The sequence below is a fragment of the Panthera leo genome, chromosome E1 (assembly GCF_018350215.1).
Source record: "Panthera leo isolate Ple1 chromosome E1, P.leo_Ple1_pat1.1, whole genome shotgun sequence".
NCBI lineage: Eukaryota > Metazoa > Chordata > Mammalia > Carnivora > Felidae > Panthera > Panthera leo.
Genome location: NC_056692.1, coordinates 46,311,102 through 46,336,335, shown reverse-complemented (window position 1 = coordinate 46,336,335; position 25,234 = coordinate 46,311,102). Strand labels below are relative to the sequence as shown.

Genomic DNA, 25,234 nt, shown 5'->3' with positions numbered 1-25,234 from the left:
TGCCACAAGAACCAGCTTCCTGGGGTGAGGGTGGGGCCCAAGGGAACTGGCTCAGCTCCAGGACCTTTGAGCCAGGCCTCTCCCCCAACACTCTGGGCCTTCAGAGAGCCTCGGACAATAAAAGCAGTCCTCCCCTCACCTGCTCCATCATTAGGCCATCGACACCCCCCAGCCCTAGCCATCCCAGAGAGGGGTGAGTGGAGGAGGTCGAGGGAGGGCTCTGGGTCCCAGACCACGCCCTGTGGCTTCCCAGCCCTGGACGATGCTTAGACGGACTCTTACTCTGGGGCAGATATCAGGTCAGTCCAAGGTTTCAATGGGGTGAAGAGTGTATTGATTCACCCAGGAGAGAGCCTGGCTGCAGCTAAGGGAGGAGAAGGGCTGTTGGGCATGGGTGCAGAGTCACAGGCACTAGAGGGGCACGTAAGGGCTCCAGGGCTCTTTCCAGCCCTGCGGTAAAGCTGGCAGGGTCCCCGGGCTGGCATCTGTCCTCATGGTAGGCTCTCAGCATCATAGTAGTCTGGGGAGAGAACAGCACCTTCGCCTTGGCTCCCTTCCTGCCTCACTGGACCCCAAGGAAGAAAAGGGAAAGGGACAGGCCAGTTGCCTACAGTAGTGGTGGTAGGAGCTCCCTGTCCCCCCAAACGGCCCTCCTGGCCTCCTGATCCATCCCCGGCCTGGGCTTGGGCCCCACTGCCCACCCACTCTGCCCCTACCTGAAGCCGGGGGTACATCCGCACCCACAGTCCCTGTGGCACTGGGGGGTGGGGGCGGGGGGATGGCTCTCCTGAGATGGAGAAAAGAAAGACATCCCCCCCCCCCCATCAGATACTCACCCCCACGTATCTCCACCCCACCCTCAGCCCCTGGTGAGCTCTTCCAGCCCAGCCCCAGAGCAGGGCCCTGGCAATGCTCAGATCCCCAAGCCTCACTTACGACCCCCTTCTCCCAGAGGCAGGAGGGTGGTGCTGAATCCTGGACGTGTCCTGCAAGTAAGGCTGATGTGGGGGCGGGGAAAGAAAAGGGACTGGCCAGGGTAGCAGGGGACCCGGACTGGGCACCGGGCAGGGGAGGTAGTGGTGGTGGAACACCAAAGGCCCTTCCTCCTGGGCTTGCTTCTCCTCCTCCTCCTCATATTCCTCTTGTTGACCCTCCAGGTAGACCTGGGGATTGTGGGAACGGGGGAGGAGAGATGATGATACCAGATCCAGCTCTCCCTACCCCCACTCCTCTGTTCCTCTAATTTCTCATAAAATGGAGCATTGTCTACATGCAAGCAAGCCACCTTGGAGACATTTATTTCCTATTTTTCAGGAGGGAAAACTGAGGCTCACAGAGGCTGAACAACTTATTTAAGGTCACCCAGCTAATAAGTGGCTGAACAGAGCCTGGAAGCTTCCAGGTATGACTGCAGAGCCCTGGCTTTGCCCCCAACTGTGCCTCATCAGGGAGGTGGGGTGTTCATCCCGGGGACCCCCTGAGGGACGGGGCGTGAGGAACAGCAGCAGGTCCGGCCAGCCTGGACGCTGGACACAACCTGGCCTCCTCCGAGCGTCAAAAGCCTACCTGGCTTTCAAGGGCGGGTTCTAAGGTAACCTGCTCCTCCAAGGAGCCTTTCCCCAACCAGGTGTGCACTCGGGCCTTGTACCTCTCCCTGTGACAGCCACCGCCAAAGCTGCCTTGTCTTCACGGCCATTCGTTTATTCTTTCACTTGTTCAACAAATATCACTTGAGCCCCTAATAAGTATCAGGCCCCCTGCAGACCCAGGGTACAGTGGTGCCTGTCCTCCCGGGCCTGTATTCTTGTGGTGGATGCACTGCAGGGAGACCTTGAAAACAAGACCTCGGTGGTCCGGATTTGGGGATCCCCACCAGATGGAGGCTTCTGGCATGGGAGTCTGGCACATAAGGGATGCCACAGGGGCCCAGCCAGGTCCACTGCACTGTTGTCTGATTCTTTTTCTCAAGGGTCCGCCCCTAGATGGATCCCCACCCTTGGACTCGCAGGCCAGGCGAACGGCCCTGGTGGCCCACCTCCCGCCCACGCACCTGCGGGTGGGGCTGGGGCGGAGCTGGCCCTGGGTGGAGCGCTGCTGCCACCAGGCGACTCAGCAGCAGCTGGTGCATCTGCGCGTTCTGCAGCAACATCAGTTCCAGCAGGTCTGGGGCGGAGGAGCTCAGCGGGTCTATGCCAGGTCGCCCACTGCCCACGGTCCCAGGGCCTTTCCCACCGCCCACCCTCCTCCCCACCCCACCCCCCCCTCCGATCTCCCAACGCCCAGCCCAGGACCGCGCGGGAGGGATGTGCCTCGAGGAAGCCTAGAGAATGTGCGAGGCAGAGTGGGGTACACGGCGGGTGAGCCCGGAGTCTCACCTTCCTTCACTCGGCCCGGCTGCGGGGGCGGAGGTGGGGCGGCCCATGCGAGCGGCTGCAGGACGGTCACCCAGGGCTGGGGGGAGCGGGAGACTCAGCCAGGCCAGGCGGGCAAGGGATGGGGGACCCTCACCCCCCCGCCGGGACACCCCCGCCCCCCGAGTTGCCTCCCTAACCCCTCAGGGGCCGCGTTCTTCTCCCCGCGCGCCCACGGCCTCCCCCTTCCCTGAGTCTCTTCCTCTGCGGCTCACCCACCCCACTTCCTCCAGGGACGTCTCCCCAGTCAGCCAACCTCAAAGGCCGGCTCAGCCCTCACCGTCGGGGCTGCACTCTGTGATGGGAGCTGACCCCAGCTTCCTCCGCTGCGGAAGGCCATGCTGGTTTCCGCGGGTCCGGGTTACCTAGGCGACGTGGGCGACGCGAAACTCTCCTTCCACGCATGCGCAGGTCCCTCCCCGGCCCCAGCGCTCCGGGCGTGTTAGGCTCTCCCACAGGAGGTGTCGCCTCTGAGGGATGCCCACCTCCAACGTGCGTCGGTTCCCCGGGCATCGCATCTTGCTCCTCCCTCTACCTCTCACCCTTGTGCACCTCCAATACCTAGCCTGGGAGCTCGTGTTTGTTGAGTGAATGAGTGAGGGGCTGGGGAGACTGGCCCGTAGAAAATTCTGTAGGAGCGGACTTGGCGGAGAGAGGCAGGTGAGTGAGGAGGGCAGAGGATGTGTTTCACTCTGAATCAGAGGGGCGTCCTTCAGGCTGGGAGTGGTTTCTGGAGCAGACCAAGGAAGCGAACATCAACCAAGTTCACAGAAAAGACCTGGGCCCTGGCCAGAAACAGGTGGCTGGCCCCTGGACTCCCCCCTTGTGGCCGTTTGCTCCCTCATTCCTGGCTGCTGCTTTACAGAGGTGGAGAACCCCAAGGAGTTCAGCACCAGTGCCCCCATTATTGTCCCACATCCTGGAAAAATTCCCAAAGCATGCATTCTTTTGACAGGAAGTTATCAAGGTCTTCTTTGCTTCAGAACAGGTGAGGGGAGAGATCTATTTCGGCAGCTGTGACCATCCTAAGATAGGCCCTGAGCAGCAGTCAAGGAAAATCCAGACAGGAAGCTGGGATTAGCACCCCTTGGGCTGCCCTTCCCCCACCCTCTACTTCTGTTCAGCTCCTCTTCCTGGCACTCCTGGTGTCTAGAACCAGAAAGACCATTCCCGCCTCCTCCTTTGTGCTTTAGAGTCGGGGAGGGGGGCCTGTGGACCGTGCATTAGCTGTGAGTCTTATAGCTTCCACGGCCATCAACAAGCTGACGTCAGGCAATGTAGTGACAGGCCCTGGGGAGTGGGATGGACACAGACATGCATCTTTCCATCTGCTCCCTCGTTGCAGTTGGAGGGGCAAAACCAATCCTCGTGCTTACCATCAGCAAACCTTGACCAAGGAGATGCCTGTGTGTGCAAGGCGCCCTTCTGGACACTGGAGATACAGTAGTATATTCCTGCTGGTTCCAGCATTGCTGGGAAGTGGAAAATGTATTCATGAAGTGAAAGCAAAAATACAAGACTGTTGTATGGGGCACCTGGGTGGGTCAATCGGTTAAGTGTTCGACTTAACTTCAGCTCAGGTTATGATCTCATTGTTCATGGGATCTGTGCTGACAGCATGGAGCCTGCTTGGGATTCTCTCTCTCTCTCCTCCTCTCTCTCTGCCTCTCCCCCACTTGCGCCCCCTCCCTCAAAATAAATTAATAAACTTAAGAAAGATACAAGACTGTGCAAAGTCCCCTGTGGGTGAGACATATAAGAAGGGGTCATGGGGCGCCTGGGTGGCAGGCGGAATGGTGGAGTTCAGGCTGAGCTATGTGGGTAGTGGGGAGCTCTTGGTGAGTTTCGAGCAGGAGAGAAATAGGGCAGTGACGTGTGCACAGACATGTTTTAGGAAGATTCATCTTGTTCCTCCCATCTTTGTTAATGTCAACCAGACTCAGGAAGAGCAAATGTCTGATGGGGATGTATCCTCCCAAAGGTGTACAGTTGGTTCCTGCACTCACTTTCCGTGTTTCCATCTGGGGACATTTTCTGGCCACAAGTGAGGCAGGCCGGAAGTCATCCCAGAGGCAACCCTGAAGCATCAAGGGAGAGCAGTTGATGGTAAATTCCCCAGCCTGCTGGCCTCCGGGGGGCAACTCCGGGGGGGGATCGTCCCCGAAGTTTTTCAGTAGTCCCTGTGGCTTTATGTCTCAGTTGTCCCAGTGATAATCTGCTCACCAACAAACACACACTTCACTGGTTTTTTCCTCTGTCATTTCTCCACTCCCTCACAGTGCTTCCTGGGATCCCCTTCCAAAGAAACTACTTGCTCCCAAATCCTTGTCTCAGGCTCTGCTTTGGAGGGAATCCAAACTATGGCACTAACCTCCCACTTTCTCTGTGTCTGCCCCCAGTCTGCTGAAAACTCCTGGAGAAAGCAATTCTGGTAGCTCTGTGTTAAAATTTGTGTTCGGTGACATCAGATGCAGAAATAGACACGGAGGAAAATTCATCTGGGAGTATAACAGCCAATGGATTCAACCGAGGCAAAGCTGGAGGCAGGGAGGCCAGCGGGAGGCCATCACCCTCAGCCCTCTCAAAGAAGCCCAGAGCGGGCTGGAGGTGGCTGTGGAAAACAGTCAGGAATTGGTGATTATTTCAGATACAAGATCGTATGTTAACCACACACGAAACTTGTATTTTGGAAGGCAGGGCCGAGATAAACGCTATCTGGCTTCTGTATTCAAGCAGAGCTCTTCGTCAAAGGAAACGGAAACATTTGCCAGTTGAAGAATGGAAAAACCGCACATGCTTATCTGCCAGAGCTATTTTGCTTATAGACGATCTAACATTAGTCCAACAGTGGAGGTGACTTTCCATACTCGCCCTGCCTCCTACCACCTTCTTTGAGGCATCGAATGCTCCACCTACTTCCTCTTCATTTTGTCTCGGCGAGGACTCTTGTTTGTATCTTTGCCTTGTTGCTTTATGACTTTTGGGTTTTGTGTGTGTGTGTGTGTGTGTGTGTCCCACTGAAATATGTACCAAAGTCCTCCCTGTTGCCTTGGTAAATCTGTATCTGGGAATAAACCAAACAGGGAAAAAGGTTTCTACTAAAATGTGTTTGTCACAGTGTTATTTTTAAGAGTCGAAGATTGAACATATCCAGCGTCCTTTAGTAAGGGAATGGCTATATAAATGAAGGCAATTCACTCAAAGGAAGAGTGTGCAGTCATTAGAAAACCGTGAAAACTGGGCTCCCTCATCTCCCCCTCCGATGGAAATGGAGAGAAAAGGGAACTTTTAAGAATTTGGGTTGGGTGGGGCTGCCTGGGTGGCTCAGTCTGTTAAGCATCTGACTTCAGCTCAGGTCATAATCTCATGGTTTGTGGGTTCGAGCCCCACACCAGGCTCTGTGCTTTCGGTGCAGAGCCTGCTTGGGATTCTTTCTTCCTCTCTCTGTCCCTCCCCCACTTACACATGCTTGCCCTCTCTGTCTCAAAATAAATAAGCCTTAAAAAAAAAGAATTTGGGTGGAAATTTCAGTGTTTCTTTTTGGTACAGATGAGGAAGTGCTAAGCAGAGGCAGAAAACCCAGCAACAGACACTTTTCTTGGGCCCCCTTTCTAGCGAGGCACTAACTGGAAGGAGCTAGTTATGACTACTGGCTATGTGGGGAGAAGCCTTGAAAATATCACAGGAAAGAAATTCCATTTTTCTGCTTAGAGGCTCTATGCTGTTTGTCCAAATCATGGCTACCCTTGTGAGATGCGTGTGTGTGTGGTTTTGTCTGACAGGCCCCTGGTGGCACTTTGGAGACTTATAAATGTGTAGATGGCAGCAGTGGGATGCATCGTGAAGGGAACTTGCTTTCAAGGTCCCACCTCACAGGAATAGAACTGTGGGGTGGAGTCCAGAGCCCTCCCCTCCTTGACTCCCAGAATTGGGGTGTCACCAACCACAGGGGAGCACCTGCTGAAGCTCCCAGAAAGTCTCCCTGGCTGAAGACTCAGGGAGAGAACTGACTGCTCAGGCAGGGGTGAGGGGTGGGGAGTAGTGGCCAGGACAGGGTATGACAGGGTGGGTTCCTGTGGGTCACGGTGGGATTTTCTTTTTTGTCGTTTTTTTAAATTTATTTATTTACCTTGAGAGAGAGAGAGAGAGAGAGCATGGGCAGGGGACGGGCAGAGAGAAGGAGAATCCCAAGCAGGCTTTGTGACATCAGCATGGAGCCCGACACGGGGCTCGATCCTAGGACCCTGGGATCATGACCTGAGCCAAAATCAAGAGTCGGATGCTCAACCGACTGAGCCACCCAAGTGCCCCAGAGTGGGATTTTTCCGAAAGGTGCTTCTAAGAATTCTTTTGTCTGTGGGCACCTGATACTCAGCCTAAACCAGCCTAAAGAAAAGGGACGCTTTTTGGCTCATGTGATGGGGCAGACAGTGACATAGCTGCTCTGTAGTTTCACTGACCCAGGGGTCAAGCAGTGTCTTCAGGCCCCTCTCTCATCCTCCCCCCGCCCCCGCATCGTGTGTGGTGTTCTCGTTGGCTCGTCCTACAGATAGGCCCTTCCGCTAGGTGGGAAATACTCCTCAGGCACCTTCTGACTTGTTACTTCAATTACCCTAGACAAACTCAGAGAATCCTGAGGAGAGAGAGTTCATCTTTCTTTTGTATCAATACATATAACTCCCCAGGAAGGACTACGACTGGCCACACTTGCGCCACATACCCAGCTTTTGGACCGGCCACTGTGGCCAAGAGGATCGCCCAGATCTGGGTGACATGGCCATTTCCGTGGCCGGGGCGGGGTCATCGATCTGCGATCAGCGGCCACCCCAGAATGACCTATTTGGAGTAGGGGAGGAGCAGTCCCCCAAAGTTAGGAGGAATAGTGTTATCAAGAGAGGGAGGCATTCATTCCCCTTGGGCTGTGGGGAAAAGTCATATTTCACATACAACTTTGGTTTTCCAATCAGCCTTATTCCTAGTCCAAATGACAACTTGTGCAAGTCAGAAAAATTAGCCTTGTCCTCTGGACAGTTTGCTACCATCTGCTAGACAATTATCATCTAAAATACATGAATCTATAATGATTGCAAACGTGATTGGTGCCCAGAATTGTACAGTAGACAACCCGTGCAACTGAATGCAGCAGCCCTCCCCCTCATATATTACAATTCCCTTCAATTACTTCAATCCCTCATTAAAGTCGTTCTTACCCCCACAGAGCTCTTGGCAGGGCCCAGGCAGAGACCAAAAGGGAGGAGCCATATATGGGAATGACAGCTGCCTGCCCACCACCTCTCCTCAGTGCCCACGGACAGGGAGGACTGTGCTACCAAGGGGACAGTAGCCAGCAGCAAAGCAAACTGGAGCCATGGCAGGGCCCTGAGTGATGTCAGGGACCCCAAGGAACAGTTCTGGGGAGACAACTTGGCAAGGATGAGACAAAACGTTTGCTTTTCCTCTGAGATCTAGAAGAAGAAGATCCTTGCAAAGAAAAGGCAGGGGTGACCAGACACCTGGATTACGTTAGCAACAAAACTACACGGCAAATGTGTGTCAGGAAAGGTCAGCAAGCAGAGCAGGATAAGAACCATGCACAGAGAACACCAACGCTCACACCTGTGGGTTTGGAAGACGAACCTCTGAGGGTGTGAAGTGACTCACCTGGGGCGAGACGCGGGAAATCCGGGCATAGCAGGAACTTTGCAAGCCTCAGCCAGGCCTGGCCTTCAGGGAGGGGCTCCAGGAGGCTGCGGGCTGTGTCCACAGAGGGTCTCTGGGAGGAGAGAGGCCACCCAGCCTCCAAGACTGAGGGGGACCACTCCTCAGGCCTCCCTGCGCCCCTCACAAAGGCCACGCTCTGTCCTGGGCTCCGCGCAGCTGGAGAGCTGGCTACCAGAAAAGATGCTTCAGGGATGGTTGTGGGAGAGTGGGTGGGGGGAGCCTCGCGGGGAGCTTTGGGGTTCTCTTGTCCGCCTGGGGCAGGCGCTTGAGCTGTGAGACGGGTCATTTCACAACAGCTCCACTAGGGGTCACCACAGACCCAGAAAGGAGGGGGGAGGGGGGCTGAACCAATCTCAACCTGCCCCCCACCCTTTGTCCCCTCCCCAAGTTCTGAGGGACAGATGTCTAGCCAGTGGGATGGCGGGGGGGGGGGGGGGGGGGCGGGATGGCGGGGTGGGGGGGTGGGTAGTGGCGGTGGAGAAATGACCCTTGAGACTGCTGTGTTGTCCAGCTAAGAGCTGCGTGTGTGTGTGTGTGTGTGTGTGTGTGTGTGTGTGTGTTTGGAGGTATGTGTGTGTGAGGGATGTGAGGGATGTGTGTATGTGTGCTGTGTTTCGGTGTGTATTTGGGTGTGCGGGGACGTGGGTGTACAGATAGGCAGACACTTGATGAAAGTCTCACGATCATAGGTGCACACGGGTGGCCCTGGGTACGCGTGAACAGGAGTGTGGACGTAGACAACAGTACGGATGTAAGTAACATGCGTGGAAATGCGTGAGTGCATGAGCGTGACCGTGGGTATGGGCGTGTGTACACACAGACGGACACTTGATAAAAGTTCACGCCCAGGGTATGCGACGTTTGTGTTCACCCGGCTGTAAGTGTACAAGTACACGCACGAGCCTGGTGTGAGTGTGGGAGTGTGTCTGCGTGAGCAGTAAGCCCGTTCGGGAACAGGTGTAACACGCAGTGCAAGTGTTTGTGTGCACGTGTGGAGGGTGATTTACACGTATGGCTGAGCGTGTGTGAGTGTGGCATTTGCGTGGGGAGGGGGCACACCCACAGGGCGTACCGGAGCAAGTGTGCGTGTGCCCCCCGGACTCCTGGCAGTGAGTGTGAAAGGAGACTGACACAGAGAACCAGCCCTGTAAGCTCGTCAAGGGTGGGAAAGGACCTGCGTGAGCGGGCTCATACGCGTGTCCCGCCGCGTGTGCACATGTGCGTGTGCGTGTGCGTGTGCACACGTGTGAGCGGGAGAGTGTGCGGCCGGCCCAGGCTGAGCCTGAGCACACCCGGTGAGGGAAGCGCGGCCCAGGCTCCCACCTGAAGATTGGCCCAGTCCTCAGGTTTCACTCATGACCCTGTGACATCAGCGGCAGCAGCTGTCCCCGCCGCCCGGCCCCCCGGCCAAGTCCCCCAGAGTCCCAGCCCCAGCCGGAGGTGGGCACGGCACTCCAGGCTCGGCTGCAAGCGCTCCGCTCCTGTCCGGCAGTGAGTACCGCACCCCGCCCCGGCCGGCACCCCAAGGGCAGGCCACCCCAAGGAGCGGGGCACCCTGGCCCTGTGCCCAGCTGGCTTTAAGGAAGTCACCACTTCGCTCCGGGCACCGCTGTCCTCCTGCCCACACCGGGCCCTGCTCTGCCCCGGCCTGTGCCTTGACCCTCTGTCCCCAAACTTGCCTCTCGTGGCCCTGTCCTCTGCCCTCTGTGCCCCTGGCTGGCTGTCTTTGCTCTGAGCAAGGGTCCTTGCCCTGGTCACAAATGGCCCAGTGGCGAAGGCTCGGCTCCAGACGAGCACAGGGTGACCCCGGCTGAGTTTCTTCAGGAGGGGAGAGCAGAGGAGCCAAAACAGCCTGTTCACAGTGGCGGCTCAGCCGGTTCACAGTGGCTTGGAAGGCAGGGCTGTGGGGGGAGGAGAGCGGCGGGAGGCCGGGTGGGGGGTGGTGGCGGCTCCTTTGCTCTGCTGAAACAGGAATCTTCGAGATGCCAGCAGAGGACACGTCTCGGGCTGTACCGCCCAGGCTCTGCCCACCGCCCTGGCCTCTCCCGGCCGGCCCGTGGCGCGCCAGGCTCCCTCCCTAGACAAGTAAGGAAGGCAGAAAGCCTGGCGCCAGGGGAAGAAGATGGGGCCACGGCACTGAGGGGATTCTGGGGGATTCGGGAGGGGACTCGGGGGCCACAAGGCCGGTGCCAGGGCAGAACACAGCCCCCCTCCCTCTCCCTGCTGGTAGAGCCAGGAACTGGGGGCACAGGGAGGAGGGTGAGCAGTGGCTAGTGGAAGAGGCGGGAAGGTCTGAGCAGAGGTAGGAGAAGGGGTTTTGGAGGAGTGTGGTGTTGCTTATCAGAGGGGGGCATTTGTTCAAAAGACTGGGAGGTCCCTGCCCAGAGGGCCCAGGGGTGGGGGGGGTGGGTGCAGGCTGCTTGAGGCTTTCCAAGAAGGCGCTGGTGTGGCACAGAAGGCCTGAGCCCCTTCCCACTCCACCCAGTTAAGTACTGTGTCTCGCTGCCCCTCCCCCTGCTTGGGCACAGGGCCAGGTCCTGGTGAGGCCTCATGATGCCCCAGGGTGGGGAGGTGACCCTCCAGGTGGATACTAAACATGTCCCCCTCCCACCCATAACACTGGCAGCGGGGGGCCTGCACAGAAATAAATCACCCCAGAGCCTGGGAAGGTTAGAGCCCACAGGAGCCTTGAAGGCTGTTTAATTTAGCCTCTCTGGATGAATCAGCTTGAGGACAGTTAGCTAGAGACAAGTTTGGGGCCTGTCTGGTTAGTCTGGAGAGGGGAAGGGGCTGACAGAGAGGTGGGGAAGAGCCAGTGGTGGGCATTGTTGTCCCTCATCTATGACCAAGGCCACGACTGCCCCCAGGGCCCTGAGCTGAGCTAAGGAGACCCCTAGTGGTGGCAATGACCAGACACAGGTGGGGCAGGGCTGGGTTCGGGGGTAGAGAAACACTGGTTCTCCCAGGACCCTCCAGATTCTTCTGGGGTCATCCCCAGTCCCCTGCCCATGACCGGCAGCCTTACTCCATATGGCCGTGTTGTAGACAGTTGTGGTTATCACACTAGTATTTGGAGCCACATCATGTTGTGTGGGCGATGCAGGGACCCAGACATAAAACACAATGGCACATTTCCATCTGCATCCCAGGCTTCTCTCAGGGGATCGGCTGGGATTTTTAGTGTGATTTTGGGAAGATAATTCCCAGGTGGCCCTGTCCTAGCCTGGCTCTGCTTGTCATATCTGGTTGGGAATCTGCCTGGAGTGGGGGCTCAGGACTCAGGGTCACCTTCCTAGCCATAGGCTGGTCTGAGTGTCAAGGGCTGCCTAGCAGGCTTACCTCACCAGGTTCTCTGGGCCCCAACCCCAGGCCCAGGCCAAGGGGAAGCCCCGAGTTCGATGCTGAAGGCACAAAACTCCTGGTCGGATGATGGGGGTGGTCCTGACAAAGTCCCTGCCTTCGGAGGCAACTCTGGCCACCAGAATAGAGAAAAGTGTAGATATTGGCGGGGAGGGGAGGGGGTGGCCCAACTGGGGGTGGAGTTCAGAGAAGTCTCCCGGGGCCAGGCATAGCCAGAGAGGAGAGAAGGGATTGGACTTCACAGAGAGGAGTAGAAAGGCTCTCTCCAGGTGACAGAAAAGAGATGCACTGAGTGGAAATGAAAAATCTGAGGCCTGAGGTTCCCCGAGAGCAGGTAGGGAGAAGCGAGGGGATGGAGCAGGTGGATGTCGACAACCAGGGTACAGGTCATACAAACCTTCAGTTCCTTGACTCCTCTTGGAAGGTTCAGGCTCAGAGGGCCGTCACTCAGCCGAGGCACACAGCTAGCGAGTGGCGCCGATGCTGGCGCAGGGCTGGAGGTGGGGGGCAGAGCTGGCCCCTGAGACTGGGGGGGGGGGGGAGCGGGGGCAGGGGGGTTTCCAGTGGGCAGCCCTCGGGCTGGGGCAGGTGCCGGGCCTCCTGCAGGGGCCCCCAGCTCTGCAGTGGCAGAGAGAGACAGGCCATGGCCCCTAGTGGCTCCCACAGGGGGTGTTTATGGGGCTGGGGGAATCCCAATTCCTTCCACCTCCACCACCCCTGCCCCAGGCCTTTCATGTGCTCTGGCCCCCATTCTGCCTCATCAGCAACAGCTATTTTTATTCCCTGCAGTTTTCAGTCAACAGCCATCGATGGGGGGGGATGGGGCAGCAGGAGGAGCAGGAGGGGCTTGAGGAGCAGAGAGGGAGGGGGTGACAGAGAAGCCGCTGGACCCCTGGAAGGGCAGGCCGCCCCTGCCCCTCCGGTCTTGCTGCCCTCTGCCAGGAGCCCTAGCATGAACAGAAGGTGCAAATGCACAACGGTCACCAGACACCACTCCGTTTTTTAACTGGTTTGTGAAACCAGGTGCCCCTGCCCCCCTCCCCATCCCCACCAGGTAGGTGCTAGAAGGTCATGGTCCAGTTTAGACGTGGGTGGTGATATAGCTCAGTGCTTAAGAGCCAAGGGCTCTTTCGAGAGCCCCAGGAGCCGGGTTTCCAGTCTACGGCCTAAATAACCTCTGGCAAGTTACTTACTTTCTCCGTGCCTCAGTTTCCTCATCTGTCCAATGGAGTGTTAATAGTAGGACCGTGGTGAGGATTAAATGAGCTCATGAATGTGAGGTGCCCAGAACAATGCTTGGCAAGTAGTCAGGTCTCCGTAAGTGTTAACTAGTAGGTAATTATCACAGCTGTTACCAGGCTGTGACTCTGAAATCAACGTGGCCTCTTGGGGGTGGGGGTGGGGGTGGGGGTGGGGGGTTAACAAAAGGAGGGGAGGAGCCACAAAAGGTGGAGAAGGTGGGTCTGCCTGGCAGGAAGCGGGACGACCCTGTCCAGCTCTCGGCACATAGTTGGGAGGGGTTATATATATATTTTTTCCTATCTGGTCTCCCTCAGGTGAGGGAGACCCTTTTATAAAATGGACGGCAGACCCCCTTCCAAGAGGGTCTGCGGTTTATAGATGTTTGCCGTGAGGACTGTGAAACCAAAAGCAAAACAGAGTCCCTTTGCCTTATATTTTAGTAAGATCTGCTTGTGACTCTGGCCTTTTGGGAAGCCTGTAAGTTCTAGATTGGCCCAGTTTGGGAGAAAGAACTTTTATCAGGGTAGCTGGTGGGAAAACAGCCCTGGAGCAGTTTCTGGGGGAAAGCAAAGTTCTCGGAGGTAGTGACAGGGCCACGCTGGCTGAAGGGGCAGGGACAGTCCACCAGCCTTTCTTGTGGGTTTCCAGTTAGAGGCCAAGCTTCACAGGCAGCAAGCAAGGGGGCCACTCTTCCTGATGCTGGTGACCTTGATCCCCAGCCCCCAGGGCCTGGCAGGGATGTGGGGACCTAGCGGGGAGGGCTCAAAGTTCACTGTAAGTGGATGGTGGGGGGTTGACGGAGGAAAGTGGGAGCCAGGTGGGCTCTGGTCAATTTTTTTTTTTTAATGTTTATTTATTTTTGAGAGAGAGAGAGAGACAGACAGCGCGAGTGGGAAAGGGGCAGAGAGAGAAGGAGACACAGAATCTGAAACAGGCTCCAGGCTCTGAGCTGTCAGCACAGAGCCGGACACGGAGCTTGAACCCATGAACCGTGAGATCATGACCTGAGCCAAAGTCAGACGCTTAACTTACTGAGCCACCCAGGCGCCCCTGGCTCTGATCAGTTTTGAACAATCCTCTTGTTAGTGTCTCAGTGGACCCACAGAAGGAAAAAGCCTGTCAGCCACGGTCTGGGAAGGGTGAGGGTGTGGGGCAGAGAAGAGAATAGAGGCAGGCATCTCCCGGGGTAGACTGTAGGTGGAAATAGGCAGGGCAGGGGAGACAGGCATGTGTGCAGGGGGTAGATCTGCCCAAAGGTGGGTGAGGTGGGCCCAGATGTTCACAGGAGAGGGTGTGCACGCACAGGTTTTAAGGGTGGCATCCATAGAGCACTGGTGGTCATGCGTGCAGCTCCTTGGGAAAAGCCGAGCTAGCAGAGGGCAGGAAGCCCCAGGCCTGGCTGGAACTAATCAGCCTCCCCACCCTTTGGAGCAGCTGGGAAATGACTCATGGAAGTGATGCGTGTGTGTGTGTGTGTGTGTGTGTGTGTGTGTGTGTGTGTGTACAACTGGGCTGCAGAGGGAGTTAGGGGGTATATGAGGGTCGACTGGTACAAAAGAAACCCATACCTCGAGGAAGTCTCTTTACCAAGCTGTTGACCTGTAGTCCCCATTCCCACAATTCTTGACACGAGGCCCCAGGAGACCTGAGTCTAGCCCTGCCAGGTGCCCACCCCAGCTGGTACATTTTAGGGGCTTGGCCCAAGGATCCCAGTCTGCCCTTTGAAGAGGACAGACAGGTGAGGGTCAGGCCAGCCCAGTTCCCCAAGGTAGTAGCCGGCACATGGATTTATGTCAGAGAGCGGCGTTCAAATTCTGCCTCTGTCTTTGTTAGCTGGGACATTGCTGGACACTCAGGAAGCACCCAATGAACATACCCATGACTGCTTTTCCTCAAGAAATAATTCTGAAGCCTCCACCTCATGGGCCTATGCATGTCAGGATGCCGAGTGAAGCTACTGAGATTTGGGAGCCAGAGGAACCAACCTCCTTCACTCCTAACAGACTCTTCCTCAAGCTGACTGAGTTGGAATTCTACATCTTGAGATGAATTCCTTTGATTTGAGGCTCAGTCTTGCGAGGGTAAACCCACTCTTGGGCCTTTGCTTCTAGGAGAAAAGGCGTCTAGGGCCGCCAAAAGATGAGCTGGGAGGGGTTAGAAGGAAGGGGGCACAGCTCACAAAACCCAAACACAGTCCATTTGAGGATCTATTTCCCATTTGTGGGTTTTTACTTCATCTGGCCCCAAGCCGACCAGAAACACCCTGGGGGAAGGAAAAGAGTCAGGTTTGAGAGGAGGAGGAGGCAGTTTGGGGAAAACTAACTGATGTTTTTTGAGAGCTACTGGGGACGGGCAGAGAATGGATCTAATTGTGGGGGTGGGGGAGGGGCTGCTGACATATCCTGAACAACAAAATAACCTTGGCATATAGTAAGTACAAAATAAATGTGGCCACGTCTCTCTTTCTTACCCCTCGCGAAGGACACATAATTAGGTTGGTAAAATCGGGTGCCTAAAGAAGGAGGAGGCATGCGTTGATCCAGTGAGCCCCACATGGAAAGCGCAATCAACATTAGCCCACCCCTTGCCTAGAAACACCCCTCATGTGACCCTGATTGTTTCCGGAACTCTCGGGGCTCCTGAGTGTCCGGAGGTTTCCGCTCCCGGCTCTAGGCCTCCCTCCAAGACCTCTTGGAGCAGATTTCCTCTGCAGAGTATTAGATCAGGAGGGGAGGGCACCCGGGGTGACTTCCTCCAGGCCCCTGGCCTGCCAGCGCCTCAGCCCTAAGTGCTGGCAGAGAAATAACACAGCTACCCCTTTCCCATCCCCCCTTCCCCCAGACTGCCCCAGCTGAGAAAAAGCTGTGACTTGAGATTTATAACTAGGGGGCATGGGGCTCTATTTTGTGTTTTGGAGCTGGGCCACAATAGGAATGCAGGAATTTGGGAAGGAGTCCACCCAGATGCCCGGTGCTGTCTTTGGCCAGGATAGAAAAAGTTTGATCTCTTTCAATCTCCCAGAAAGGTGTGAGTCTGAGCCCCCACTGCAGGTGAAGCTAAGGAGGGGTCTCCGCTGGCCACATGCAGCTCTAAAGTAGTCTTGTTTCCAATCCACAGAGAAACAAAACAGCCTAACCCTGGAATGCAGCTTTGCAGCAGATGAAAGGCATGGTTGGTTGGCAAGAGGCATGGTGACTGGGGCCCAAGGAAGGCCAGCAAGCCACCTGCCATCTCTGCATCCACAGGGATGCACCCTAGAGAGAACAGGGAAGGCTGTGAGGGGCAGGTCACATCTGTTCTCAGGCTGGTATGGAGAGCTTCTCACAGTGGTTTTCACATCTCAGGGTGGTACAGCATGGCTGATACTTATCGGAGGATTCCAGGCCAATGCAGTGCAATTTGGTGGGTTTCTGGATGTTTGAAAGAGCCTCTTTGAAGGCATAGGTATCCTAGGAGAGAAGGTTCTAGAAGCATATGGTGGGAGCGGGGGGGGGGGGGGGGGGATGGTGGTGATGGTGTCTATCCTGAGCTGTGTTTGGCCAATAATTTGGGACAGTCAGGATCATAGATACATAGCTGTGAGAGTGTTGAACTGAGAGGAAAAAAAATCAAGATCTGATAGGCTTTCACAAAAGACTAGAGGTGAAGAGGTATAATGAACAAGGGCAACTTGTAGGATGTAAAGTCCTATACTTTGATTTATTTTAACCTTGCATCCTGAAACGATTATTAGTTTCAGTTTGTTTTTTTCAGTTCTTTTGGATTTTATACATAGACAATCATGTCATCTGTAAACAAACACAGTTTTATTTCTTCACTTCCAATCAGCATACCTTTTATTACCTTTTCTTGTCTTATTGCATTAGCTAGGACTTCCAATATATTTTGGAAAGGCGTGGTGAGAGGCAACATCCTTGCCTTGTTCCTGATCTTTATGGAAATCTTCTAGTTTCTCATCATTAAGTACTAGGTTAGCTGTAGGGTTTTTTTTTTTTTTAATGTTTATTTTTGAGAGAGGCAGAGAGAGCACAAGCAGGGGAGGGGCAGAGAGAGAGGGAGACACAGAATCTGAAGCAGGCTCCAGGCTCTGAGCTGTCAGTACAGAGCCCAACATGGGGCTCCAACTGACAAACTGTGAGATCATGACCTGAGCTGAAGTCAGACGCTTAACTGACTGAGCCACCCAGGTGCCCGAGCTGCAGGTTTTTTTGTAAATGTTCTTTATTAGGTTGAGGAAACTCTCCACTATTGCTGAGTTGTTCCTGTTTTTTTTGTTTTGTTTTGTTTTGTTTTAAATCATGAATGGGTGTTGGATTTTGTCAAATTCTTTTCCTGCATCTCTTTATATGATTATGTGGTTTTTCTCCTTTAACCTATTGATGTAATAGATTACATTAACTGCTTTCTTTTTCTTTTTTAAATGTTTATTTTTGAGAGGTGGGGAGGACAGAGGATCTGAAGCTGGCTCTGTGCTGACATCGGTGAACCTGATGTGGGGCTCAAACTCACGAACTGCGAGATCATGAGCTGAACCAAAGTCAGACGCTCAACTGACCGGGGCACCCAGGTGCCCCAACTGATTTTCTAATGTTGAACGTGCTTGCACACTTGGGATAAATCCCACTCGGTTGTAGTGTATACTTCTTTTTATACACTGTTGGATTTGACTTGCTGATATTTTGTTTGGGGTCCACCTGGATTTAAAAGAGAAAAATCAATTGCACAACGTATAGGATGGGGGAAGATCTAATCGGACTACAGTTCATGAGGAGAAGATCAGGAGTGATTGTAAATGCCACCTTATGAGGAGGTGGCTAAAGAATGCCATCTTGGGATGAATGAATACAAAGGGTGTCTAGGCTGGGGAGAAAAGTTCTCTCTCTCTGTGGTCAGACTATATCTGGAATTGAGTGTTCCAATCTGGCAGCCCCACAGAGAAAGACAATGCTGGGCTGGACCTGCTCCAGAGAAGGGCCGCCTCACCCTCTAGCGTCCTTACTCTCGGCTCCCTGCCTATGGACAGCTGGCCCCAGCCTGGCTCCCCGACTCCTCACCCTTCTTTCCCCACCCTCACCCCTGTCTGCTCACCATCTCCAGGCCCCCAAGATGGCCTCACTTTACGCACCACTTCCGCCCAAACTTCCGTTTCAGTGCAGGTTCCGTTGGGGCTTCTCACTTGCTAAACGGGCTCTAGCCCTGGCACTCAGGGAGCTGGGTTTTATTCTTGGCATGGCCTCTCATTTATCACTCTCTAAAATTATCTTATTTGCTTCCCTATTTATTATCTGCCTCCTCCCTCTGGAATGCAAGCTCAATGAGGACAGGGAGTTTGCCATTGTTACATTCTGGCTCCTAGCACGAGCCCAGCACAGAGCAGATGCTCAAGAAATGTTGGTTGAATGAATAAATGCATGATCTAGGGTGGGGGTGGGGGGTTGCTGCTCCTCTCTGGGCCTCAGGTTCCCCATCTGTAAAATGAGGAAGCTGGACTCCTTGATCTCTTGGGTCCTTGCAACTCCAAGGTTCTTAAATTCCGTGGGAAGAGGTTGTGTAGAGCCCCCTGCAGGCCCTCAGCTGCCACATCTCAGGAACAGACTGGGGTGGAGACCAGAGTCTAATCTCTGGCTGGTGGAAGGAAGATTTAAGCTGTCACGTTGGCCCCGTTTACTCCAGGTTGTAGCTGGAAGAGCCACGTGGAGAAGGGCCAGCATGACACCCAACCCATGCTATGGGGCATTGTTTTGCTTGTCCCTGCCAGGAAGCCACCGTGCACATATCCCAGGAAACCTTTCATTCCTCCACTGGTGTCCACTGGAAATAGCACAGTTTGTCCTGTCTACTCTAGACATATCGAAAGGGTGGACACACTGCCCCATGTGAGGGGCTCTCCAGGGTTGCAGGGTGAAGTCCAGATGCCCAGGCCTGCTATAGCCAGCCAGCTGCCCAACCCACCTTCCCCCAATCCCTGAATAGATTCTGTGCCCCACAAAGACTGACACAAATGCATCTCCCTATGTCCTGCTTCTGTCTTTGTTCTGGCTGCTCCCTCTCCCTGGAGTACTATTCCCCTCCATTCCTCTGTGTTTATAACTTAAGCATCCTTTCAGGCCCAACTGAAAAGCCACATCTTTCCTTCTCTGACCTGGAAGTAGCCATTCATTCACCTGAACTTCCATAGCACGACGACCTCCCCTGTTTAGAGTAAGCATTGATTTCTCCTCATGTCATAGTTATATGTCCCCATGTCCCCTTTCCCCTAACTACCAGCTCTCAGAAAGCAAGATGCCCAACTGGTGCATCTTCGAGTCCTGTTCGGGGCTAGCTTAGCTTCTGGCTTATTAACAGGATGGATGGATGGATGGATAAATAAATGAGCAAATGGATGAAACAATGAAACATATCGGAATCCATTTTAACTATGGAAAGGTCTGCATCCAAGTTTTCATCCGCTCATTCTTTCAGCAAACATGTACTGAGCGCCTACTCTGTGCCCAATCCTGGGACTGGGCATGGTGACCTAGACAGACAGTTCCTGTCCTCTTGGCATTTCAGTCTAGACAAATAAATTAGGCAAGTTACTTGTTTAAGTAATTACCAATTATGACATATGATGTCAAGGAAAATACAGAGGACTGTGATAGAGAGTAGAGAAGGAGAAAGCCACTTGGAGAAGAGACATTTGAGCCTAGACTGGGGTGGGGGTGGGGGGGGGATAAGATGGAAGAGCCATGTGAAGAGGGAGGGGAGCACAGGGCCAGGTAAAAGCCAAAGGCAAGCATAAGCCCAGTGGTCCAGGAGCTGGAAGGAGGCCAGTGGGACTGGGGCAGAGGGAGCAGGGAAGAATCAGGAGACAGGGTGGAGAGGGAGACAGGGGCTGGATCCCCAGGGCCTTGTAGGCTACCATAAGACATTTAGGTCTTGTTCTAAGCACAACAGGAAGTTGCTGGAGAAATTTAAGCAGGAGAAACAACATGATTAGTTTCTTATTCTTAAAAGATCACTAACTGCTCTATGGAGCAGGTTTGCAGGGGGGCAGGGCAAAAGCAGTTATCAGGAAACAGGTTATTGTGAGAGATTATTGTGATATGGTCTAAGGGGAAAAGGTGGAGGACGTGTATATTTTGGAGATGGTATTAATGGAACCTTGGATGGGCTGGATGTAGAAGGCGAGGAAAAAAAGAGCATTCAAAGAGGCACCCTGATATTTGACTGGAGGAACCAGATGGATGGATAGATGTTTTCTGGGTTGGGGAAGCCTGCGGGTTGGAACAGTTGAGGAAGGCAAATGTTTCATTCCAGATATCATAGGTTGGGATGCCTGTTAGCTATCCACACAGAGTGGTTCAGTAGGCAGTTGGATATATCAGTCTGGAGTTCAAAGGAGATGTTACGATATTCCTGTAACACAATTTACAGTCCTAAGAATGATGCCATCCAGACCCAGAACTGGGCCCTGAGAAGCTTTAGAGATTGAAGAGAGGAAGAGGAACAAGCAAAGAAATTGAGAAGGAGCAGCCAGAGAGGTAGGAGGGAAGCCGTGGCTATGCTCTCATGGAGGCTGAGCGAGTAGAGGCTTTCCAGAAGGGGGCTGCAGCCAACTGGGTTGAATGCTTCTGAGAGGTTGAGGGAGGTGAAGACAGAAAAGTGTTCAGCAGACTTGGCAGCAGAGAGGGTGCTAGTGACTTGACAAAAGCCATTTCAGTTGAGTGGGGGAAATGGAAGCCAGGTTGGAATGGGTTAGAGAGCAAACAAAAGGTAAGGAAGTAAAGACAGCTGGTGTAGACACTTTCTAAGAAGCTTCTCCATGAAAGGAAATAGAAAAATAGGGCAACGGATGAAGGGGCATGAGACCGGGAGAGCTTTTGTCACCACTGCCATTATTTTCAAGATGGGAGATCCTGGTCATAGCCAGGAGGAGGTTCACAGTGGTAGAGAGAAGATAGCTAGAGAATGAGGTCCTTGGGAAGGCAAGAGGGGTCGGGGCTGAGCCCATGTGGAAGGCCTCGCCTTTGGTGATTCTTCTTCCAGTTTTGCGGGATGGTGAAGGCAAGGGGCGGGGCATGAAGATGGTTTTGTTGGTTAGATAGGGTGCGAGGCTATGTTCTCATCGAAGACTGAGGCAAAGTCACCAGCTGAGAGCATCACGGGGAGGGGGGTGGTGGATTAGAGGAAAGAAGAGAAGGCATGGAATAGTTTTCTCAAAAAGTGGAAAAGCAAGAGGCGCCTGGGTGGCCCAGTTGGGTAAGCGGCCAACTTCAGCTCAGGTCACGATTTCACAGCTCATGAGTTCGAGTCCTGTGTCAGGCTCTGTGCTGATAGCTCAGAGCCTGGAGCCTGCTTCAGATTCCGTGTCTCCCTCTTTCTTTACCCCTCCCCACTCACTGTCTCTCTCAAAAATAAACATTAAAAAAAATTTTTTTCACTATTACTTATGTGGGCTTTTCTTTTTTTTTTTTTATATGAAATGTATTGTTAAATTGGTTTCCATACAACACCCAGTGCTCATCCCAAAAAGGTGCCCTCCTCAATACCCATCACCCACCCTCAAAAAAAATTTTTTTAAGTGGAAAAGTGAGGTGAGACCATCAGAGAAACCTGCACTCCCCAGGGCAGAAGTGAGGATAAAGGTAGAGTTTGTAACCACAAAGTCACCTGTGAACCCAGCCAGGCCTGGTCTTTGCTCTGGCAACGTCCGGCTGCCCAGGGGCTGATTCAGAAACACAGCTGGGAGAGGGGGGCTGGGGTTTCCCCAGGTGAGTGGAATGGAAGGAGAGAGAAGGCAAGAGTTGAAGGTATTTTCGAGGAGGGTTTATAAGGATGGCTCTTGTCATTGAGACAACACGTAGGGAAGTGAGGTCAGAGGGCTCTGTAGGAGAGGGAGAAAATGCAGAAAAAAAGGCGTGAGGGCAGGAAGCAGCCCAAGGATCACAGTGACAAGGGGCACTTGCACCTGAGGGTGAACTGAGGAAGGAGGTGGGGGGAGGGGATATCAGAGCAGATGTGGTCTCTGGTCATGATTTAGGTACAGGGTGTGCTTACAGGAGAAAGGGGCAAAGGTGGAGGGTTTCTCGAATTCATTCACTCATTCACTCACTCACTCACTCATTCATTCATTGACTCATTCAATAACCTTTTTGCTCCGTATTAGGCACTTTGGTGGTACAAAGAAGCAATCCATTCAGCCAGGGTGCCCAGGGAGGTTGAGTCTAGAAAGACAAATTAAAGTTCTCTGGGGTGACAAAAAGAAGCGGTGTTCCAGGAGGCAAGCAGACCATAAGCAAAGGTGTGGGGGTGGGTGTGAAACAGCTTGGCCCATTTGTGAGGACGGACGTAGCATGGCCAGAGGATGGGCGCGTGTGGGGCAGGAGGAGGGGGTCAGGTAGGGATTGGATCGTGGCAAGCCTGGGGAGCCAGGTGGAAGGGTGTGGACACACTACTAAGCAGTGAGAAGCCACTGAAGGAGGAGGCGGGTTTGATCAGATTTGTGGCTTTGGCAGTGCGGATGGTGGATTGCAGGGGAGCCCAGTGGGGAGTAGGGAGGCAGGTGGGGTGTTTGGATGGAGCAGGTGAGGGGTGATGAAGCCTGGAGGATGGAGAGCCTCGTGGGTGCTGGGCCTGGGAACGGAGCAGGTATACACCAACCAAAACTGTGCCTCAACTGGCCTAGCCAGGGAGGGCACTTTCCCTCTCACATACCAAGACATCCAGATGCGAAGGGCTTCAGGGCTGGTGAAGAGGGCGGGAGAGAAATTTAGGGTGAAGTGCAGATTTTGAAGGGAGAGACAAGGAGTCCGTCTGGGGCCGCTGGGATCAGCGGGAGGAGGTGCCAGGCTGGCTGTGCCATCTGTGGGTCTGGAGCCCAGGGTTGAGCCCAGGTGAGCGGAGAGAGGCGGGGACCGGGCGGCAGTCGTTAAACAGACCTGTACCAATGTGCCAGGCACCAGAATCAGTGGTGACCCCAAACCCCAGGCTGTGAGGAGTCTGGTGGGGGAGACGGATACCACCAGGCAATCACATAGGCAGGGCATGAATTACCATTTATCTTAGAGCTTTGAAGGCTCTGGCTGCACAAAGCTCTGACCTGACCGGTCTGGGGCCATTGGGGAAGTGGGAACAGATGCGGCAAAGCCATAGTGACCATGGAAAGGAGGTGGGTGGTGGCTACCCCCCGGGGCAGGGATGGACACAACAAGGAGGGGTCCGTGCTGTCAAAAGGAAAACGGGGCTGGGGCGCCTGGGTGGCGCAGTCGGTCGAGCGTCCGACTTCAGCCAGGTCACGATCTCGCGGTCCGTGAGTTCGAGCCCCGCATCGGGCTCTGGGCTCATGGCTCGGAGCCTGGAGCCTGTTTCCGATTCTGTGTCTCCCTCTCTCTCTGCCCCTCCCCCGTTCATGCTCTGTCTCTCTCTGTCCCAAAAATAAATAAATAAATAACGTTGAAAAAAAAAAATTAAAAAAAAAAAAAGGAAAACGGGGCTACAGACCAGGCCCTGGAGAAGCAGTGTTTTCCAGGAGTGGGAAGGAGGAGTTCACAAAGCTGAGGTGGAGACAGTGGCCAGAGGGATAGGACAGGCCCTCCTCTCAGGAAGAAAGGCAGTGGCAGTGTGAGGTGCCTGAGGGGGACCAGGAGGGCCAGCTGAGGAGACACTGCTGGGTCTGTCCTCTGGGGGCCTCCAGGGACTCCAGTGAGTGTAGTTTCCACGAATGCTGGGGCGGAGCCAGACTGTCTCTGGTTCTCTGTCGTCCCGCTTGGGCCCCTGTGAAGGGCAGAGTGGACAGCATCAGGCCAGAGGATTGTTGCCAGGCGTGGCCTGTGAACTGGGAGGGAGCCCAGCAGCCATGGGGGTCTCTCTCCAGGGCCATCCGGCAGGTCAGTGTCTTCTGTGTGGGCGTGTCTGTAGGGCAGCGACGGGCTGAAGGCGGGAAGGTGTGTAGCAAATGGTAGGGTATGACTGTGGGGTGTGCGTGTGTGTGTGTGCACATGTGTGTGCTCACACACGTGTTCCCATGCACACGATGGGGCCGATGAGCAGCTGAGGACGGGGTCAGCAGGGATGAGCAGAGTCATCCCCGTGGAAACACGACTCCCTGAGTGATGGTAGGGAGCAGCTGGGCAGCCAGGCCCGGGGGCGTGGCTGGCTCTGCCCAATGGCTCTGGCCTCTCCCTGGGCCGCCCTCCCCACCTGTTGACCAAGCCTGAGGAAGTGTCGTGCCGGCCAGAGCAGGGGCACTGCAGAGGCATCTGCACCCTCTGAAAAAGAGCTGCCCTCCAGTGTAGCTCTGGATGTCTCTGGCGGGGTCTGTCCAAGCCCTCTGGGTGGAGACGTGGCTCTGGGGTGTCTATCTGTGCAGACCTTGCATGGTTTGTGTGACCGGACCGCAGAGGTCTCCCTGGGCCTGCCTTTGGATGTGGGTCATTCCCCAGGGCCTTTCTGATAAGTGACCTACCACCTCCCTTCCACAGGGAAGGCTGGGCAGGAGTGAGGCTGCCAGGAGAGGCCAGAGGACAGTCCACACAGTTTCCACAGGCCTCTAAGGCTCCGGATGGGTGCCCCTTCATCCACCCGGTCCGTACGGGGACCACCAGCCAAAAACCGTCTCTGGGAGCTCTAGCCCTGCCCCCACCATTGAAACTGTCCTTGACTTTGTCCCCATAACCTTTCCTTTGTACCCACCTCTTCCACATTAGTATCTGCAGGCTCTCCTGATGTGGCCCCCCGCACACACCTTGCATCTTCCTGTTCCAGCTCCCCTGCTTGCCCGTGGGTTAGATCCCACAGGTTCCATCGGAGGGGGCTGTTGGAACCCTCTGTGGAGCCGGGATCCCTTCCTGCTTCCCTCTCCCAGCCTGACATCATGCTTCCCCAAACCTCAGGACAAGGTAGTCCACACCCTACATCTTTCTTTCCCCTTCCCTCCAGGCCAGGAATGGCAAATACAGGCAGATTCACTACATTCTCCTTTCTCGTGCCCTGGCAGACATCACTAATCAATCATGGCAGTCTTTTTGCACCAAGTCTGGCCGCAACCTCGATGGTATCTGCCCGCATCTCCAGGCAGCCAATAGCAGCTGATCCAGGTCAGCCCTCAAGATGAAATTCATTTGCCCTTCCTGCTTTAGGCTCCTCCCAAACAGGCCCTTCATCTTGGTGCATCCTCTGGGCCCACCTGCACATTCACATCTGACTCCTTTCCACCTCCCTACACAATAGACGCCACTCTTAAGCATGGCCAGCTGTGGTTCTCTCTGTCCCCATAGGCTGAAGCCACCCAGTTCCGGAGCGTGGACCCAGGAAGTGGTTGAGGGCACTGGGGCATTGGCCCCAAGTCCTCAAGACCGAAGAGGTTGGTCTGCTGTCAGTCCCGAGGGCAGCCAACCCCCTGCTGGGGAGAGCGTGGTGCAGGGCTGGGGGTGATGCGCTTATGTCCAGCACCTGTGCGGCAGCAGCACCCAGGCCTTGCAGGTGCATCTCCCAGTCCCGACAAGGTTTGCACGCCGACC

The 25,234-nt window shown here is 54.7% G+C and overlaps 1 protein-coding gene and 1 long non-coding RNA gene across 8 annotated transcripts; one reads left to right on the top strand and one right to left on the bottom strand.

Annotated features, from left to right (window-relative positions):
- Window positions 1–311: 311 nt before the first annotated feature.
- Window positions 312–2,783, bottom strand: PRR29 (proline rich 29). Of its 6 annotated transcripts, none has more exons than XM_042916815.1 (6): window positions 2,692–2,783; window positions 2,376–2,451; window positions 2,051–2,163; window positions 937–1,163; window positions 717–787; window positions 312–565 (listed from the first exon to the last, which is right to left on the bottom strand). In XM_042916815.1, exons 1-6 carry the CDS (start codon window positions 2,749–2,751, stop codon window positions 492–494), a joined length of 621 nt encoding a protein of 206 aa, XP_042772749.1. In that variant the 5' UTR covers window positions 2,752–2,783; the 3' UTR covers window positions 312–491. The 6 variants fall into 6 exon arrangements, with proteins under 6 accessions (XP_042772749.1, XP_042772753.1, XP_042772748.1 ...); XM_042916819.1 differs by having other exon boundaries at window positions 312–520; XM_042916814.1 differs by having other exon boundaries at window positions 2,668–2,752.
- LOC122207069 lies at window positions 2,458–5,648 on the top strand. Of its 2 annotated transcripts, none has more exons than XR_006196657.1 (3): window positions 2,458–3,071; window positions 4,393–4,517; window positions 4,811–5,648. It is a non-coding gene; the product is annotated as an uncharacterized LOC122207069 (long non-coding RNA). The 2 variants fall into 2 exon arrangements; XR_006196656.1 differs by having other exon boundaries at window positions 4,349–4,517.
- The last annotated feature ends 19,586 nt before the right edge of the window (window positions 5,649–25,234 follow it).